This window comes from Sminthopsis crassicaudata, chromosome 6 (assembly GCF_048593235.1).
Source record: "Sminthopsis crassicaudata isolate SCR6 chromosome 6, ASM4859323v1, whole genome shotgun sequence".
NCBI classification, from domain to species: domain Eukaryota; kingdom Metazoa; phylum Chordata; class Mammalia; order Dasyuromorphia; family Dasyuridae; genus Sminthopsis; species Sminthopsis crassicaudata.
In genome coordinates this window covers 242004578-242009736 of record NC_133622.1, presented here as the reverse complement: position 1 = coordinate 242009736, position 5159 = coordinate 242004578, and the positions used below count along the sequence as shown (strand labels likewise).

General features: G+C 31.0%; 1 protein-coding gene across 1 annotated transcript; it reads right to left on the bottom strand.

Annotated features, from left to right (window-relative positions):
* Positions 1 to 957, bottom strand: LOC141547146 (olfactory receptor 10AG1-like). The gene has a single exon (XM_074275552.1). The coding sequence runs from the start codon at positions 922 to 924 to the stop codon at positions 1 to 3; it is 924 nt and encodes a 307-aa protein (XP_074131653.1). The 5' UTR covers positions 925 to 957.
* Between the last annotated feature and the right edge of the window lie 4202 nt (positions 958 to 5159).

Below are 5159 nucleotides of genomic sequence, written 5' to 3'. Positions count from 1 at the left end.
TCATTTAGGAAGCATTTTTTTCAGAGCAACAATGACATCCTTATTTCTGAGGCTATATATCAAAGGGTTGAATACTGGGGTCACAGTGGTATAGAAAAGAGCAAACACTTTGACTGATCCTGTAGAGTCATGGGATTTTGGCCTCAAATACACAATACTACCAGACCCATAGAATAAGCACACAATAATGAGGTGTGATGAGCAGGTGGAAAAGGCTTTGGATCTCCCTGAGGTTGAAGACAGTCTCAGGATAGAAATTATTATTTTGACATAGGATGTGAGTATCAACAGAAAGGGAGTTATGATAAATAACAATGCAACAAGTTGGACAGAGAGCTCTGTCTTATATGTGTCCCCACAGGCCAACTCCACTAATGGTGGAGCCTCACAGAAAACATGATTAATTTTTTTAGTACCACAAAAATTGAGAGAGAAAATCAGGTATGTCTCCCCTATCAGTACTGGAACTGCAATAATCCAGGACATCACAACAAGTTGGATACATACCCTATTGTTCATGATGAGAGGATAGTAGAGAGGCTTACAGATGGCCACATAACGATCATATGCCATCACTGCCAAGAGCAAGCACTCTGCCACTCCCAGAATATAGAAGAAACAGGTTTGTACAGCACAGTGTAGGAAAGAAATAGTGCTCTTCTGAGTCCAAAGATCTACCAGCATTCTGGGCATAGTGACTGCTGTGTAACAGATTTCCAAGAAGGAAAAGTTCCCCAAGAAAAAATACATTGGTGTTTGGAGACTTGGATCAATCTTGGTTATGACAATTAGGAGGCCATTTCCTATCAATATATATAGGTAGATGACAGAAAAAATGCCAAAGAGAAACCCTTGAAGGTTGGGAAGATCAGAAAATCCCAGGAGGATGAATTCCCCCACAATTGTGAAATTGTTCCCTGTCATTGAGTCTTCTGCCTGCAGAAACAATGAATTGATGACCAATCAATCACTTTCCTTCTTACTTGCCAGGAATTTCAAATGCTCCATCATTGTAATCTAAGTGTAAAAACACATTTTCAGCCAACTCATATTAATGTAAGTAAATTCTAAGAGTTGTAATATACCATTATTTTAAAGGTGAGGGGGAAAAGTTAATTAAGTTGACAATATTTACATGCTTTGCAAAAATTTGAATAGGATTTGAATTTAGACTGAAGCCATCACTACCATCCCTATCACATTTAATATCTCTTCATAAATAATGATAGAAAAGAGGATAAAACACATAATAAATAATCTGAATTACATATTTAAAATACAAAAAGAAATTCAGTGCAAAATCAATTAACAAAAACTACTATTCATTGAAAAAAATATGTAGTATATTTTTGATAAAAAGTCTGATTTTAGATAGAGATGTTTGAAAAAATTAGGGGATTTAATATAACATCCAAAAGTTAATATGTCAATTAATATAAAAAAGAAAATTATAAATTATTAGTAATCATCAAAAATCACTAACATTAATAAAAATAAAGATGAATAAAATTATCTCCTTACCTAATACCTGTAAATTTCATTGGTTAAACATTTAGAAAGTCACTTATAGAGTTTCAGTGGGATAAGAATCATAACACTTTATTGTGGCATAGCTTCATTAATCTGAGTGTTCTAGAAAACAATTTGGAATTAGAGGAGTTGAAGCAATAAATGTTTTACATACTTGGACTCGATGGATCAGATTTCAATGGAATATTATGAAAAGAGATCAGTTACAGGAAAAATAAAAAGTTAATCAAATATTCAAAAATATTCATTTTGACTGTAGCTGAAAAAACCCTGAAATAATAGATAATCAACAGGAAATAGCTATTTTTGTTGGTTCAGGATTTTGCCTACATATTATCTCATAGGGAAATCAAAGTATGAGCAATTGAAGAGATTTGGGAAGGGTTTTTTTTTTTTTTTTTTTTTTTTTGTTTTTAATCAAGTGAGATATAGCAAAGAAAGCACAACCAGGATATTCATATCCACAAGATTTACCATAATGTAATTGGTGTTGGTGGAGGGTGGTAAATAACAGGAACTGGGCTCAGATTAATTATACTCAAAAGTCTTTGTCCAAGAGAACAAATTATAAAGCTTATTTTTCTCTTCTAATCAGAGTGTGTTGAGGGGAATTTTATTGTGAAATATTTCATTAGTTATTGTTTTTGTTATTTTTTCCCTGATGCTTGCATTTACTTAACAGTTTTGATCTTCATAAAGGAAATTATGTGAATGGATTTTTTTCTGGGAAATGTGTTATAAAAGACAAAAGGGAAAAAAAAGTACAAAATTGAAGCAATATCAAGACAGAATATTTTTTGAGCGATTTAAGTGACTACTGGTGAACTCCATACACACATATCTTGACTGACAGAAGTATCAGAGGATGTTCTGTAAACAGAATGTTTTATTCCCTGAATAATCTCTTTCTTGAATCTCTATTGCTAATTAGGATTACAAAATTCAAAATTATTACAAAAATCATAGATAATGATCCTCTTCAGATCAAAGAAACTACAAGTAAGGTAGCAAAAGTGCTCAAACTTACCTTTCTTATTTAGAATTAAATATTATTTAACTCCTTGCTTCTTGAATAATGAGGAAGAAAAAAGAGATATTTAATAACATACATCCATAATTTACTTTAATGTTTCAAAAATTTTACATAAGTTATTGCATCAAGATTATAATGTAGGAACCACAGCTATTTTGATTTTACAGATGAGGAGATTGACGCTTTACCAGAATGATCTGCCAAAGTTCACAGGTGTTTGGTGCTAAAGAGAAGAATAGAATCTGAGGTTCCCATGTCTGCAAGTTCAATGCCCTTTCTATGAGTTCATGATCCTTTTCTCTTAAATATACAATTAAGCACAAATAAACTCTGTGAGAGGGACCAAACCTATCTTGTTAAAGTCACCTTTAGATTAAATCATTGAGCACTCCTCTTTAGTAGAAGAGTCTTGCCAGCTCTCTAGGGATACCTGCTCTCCCAAGCCATATTTCATTTTTTAATGAGAGAAATGGTCTTCTGGCTCGAAGTCCAATCATCTAAACAACTATAATTAGGCAGGGTTATATAGGGAAAACTCTTAAGTCTTGAGAAAAGCAACTATTTTGAGGCTTCAGATATGAACAACTTTAGTTTCAGAGGTTTTGGTGTAGGGGTGGTCATCGTTGTTATTAATACTGCTTTTGTAGAGCCTTAAGTGGTTCTTGACTCTAAGTGACCCCATACAATCAGTCCATGGGGTTTTCTTGGCAAAGTTACTGCAGTGATTTGCCATTTCCTTCTCTAATTGGTCCCATTTTTCAAATAAGAAACTGAGACAAACTGGCTTGAATGACTTGTCCAGGGTCATAGAGATAACATCTGATACCAGATGAGAACTCCGATCTTCCTGATTCCAAATCCAGTGCTTTATACATTGCACCACAAAATTAACCACATGAAGTTTATTAGATTGGATTTGTACATATATTGTATAATTTATATTCTGCATACATTCTGGTATATATGTACTTGTAGGTGCAGCTATATACTTACAGTTTAGTTACATGCACTTATACCTAATAAATCAAAACATCTAAATTTGGATAGATGTACCATATGTAATATGTGGGTAGGTATTTATGCATGTTTATATTTATAAATATATGTACATAAATATATAGTATGTGTACTACACAGCAAATATATCTATAATCTACATATATATTATGTATTGTGATTATGTAATATATGTACATACACATGCATATAAAACACACATACATTAAAGATTGTGCATATACACACAAATATACATATGCATACACATGTGCATACATGTATACATATATGTATATATACATATAAATATATGCATATATATATATATACATATATATATATATATATATATATATATATATATATATATATATTGATTAGAGGTGGGGAGGGAGGAAGAAAGAGAGAAAGAGACAGAGAGATAGAGACAGAGACACAGAGAGAGTAATTATCTTTAAAATGGACTTATACCACCATCTTGCATATAATCTGAAAAGCCTTCTGTGCAGAAATTAAAGCAGAAATGAGATTTATTCTGATTTTATCCTTCATTAATTACAACGTTTGGAAGAGGAACTCATAGGCTGGGGAAATTAGATCACTTTGCTTTTTGATTCAAAATGAGAGCATATTCATTGACCTAACAAGTAATAAATAAAATCAACAGATCAACAGGAAAAAAGATAAGACATTTTCAGACTTAAATTTGAGCTGATAATAAAATGTCAGATATACATTTGAAATTTGCACTTTGATTAAAAAAACAACTTTATGTACAATGTTGGTGATTTTTTTTAGAGATGTGATTAGAAAAAAGGTTAATTTTTAAAAATGAGAGAAATATCTGTTTTCCACAAATTCACTGTCAATAGACAAATATTATAATAATAAACATTATTGAAGTCTTTGAATGCATAAAACCTATCACAGAATTCAGAATCCAAGATTTAAAAAAAAAAATAGGGGTAGGTAAAATAGAGAAGACAGACAGGATGAATGATCATCATTAATTTGGAGCTCTTTCACATGAGGGAGGTAGATATAGATTTATTTGGCTTGATTTGAGAGCTTCATGGATAAAGAAAGGTTTTGAATTATAGAGAAGCAATATTATGCTTGACTATAAGGAAGAAAACTCATACAGAATGAACTTCAGAAGAGAAATGGATTACATTGGATTGTACTTGACTATAAACCCCCACTGAAACAACTAATTGGACATCTTTGAGTAAAACATTTGTGGAAAAAATGAATTTTCATTATCAGTGGAGGAATTCTTTTCTAGTGCAAAATGTAAAACACCACTATATATATATATATATATATATATATATATATATATATATATATGTATATATTTCAAATTTAATATTTAATGAATTAATATCATAAAATGAGGAAATTATTAAACTATCAATCATTATCTTAGAATAATTCATTCTCATTTCTTGATAGTTGTGTAAAATGAAGTTTTCTCATTTAATGCTATGTCTTAGATTTATGAACTATCAAGAGTGAGTAACACACAACAGTGTGTTTGTTGATATTTGAAATAATTTAAGTAATAGCAATATGTTTAGCTCTTACATAATCTAGC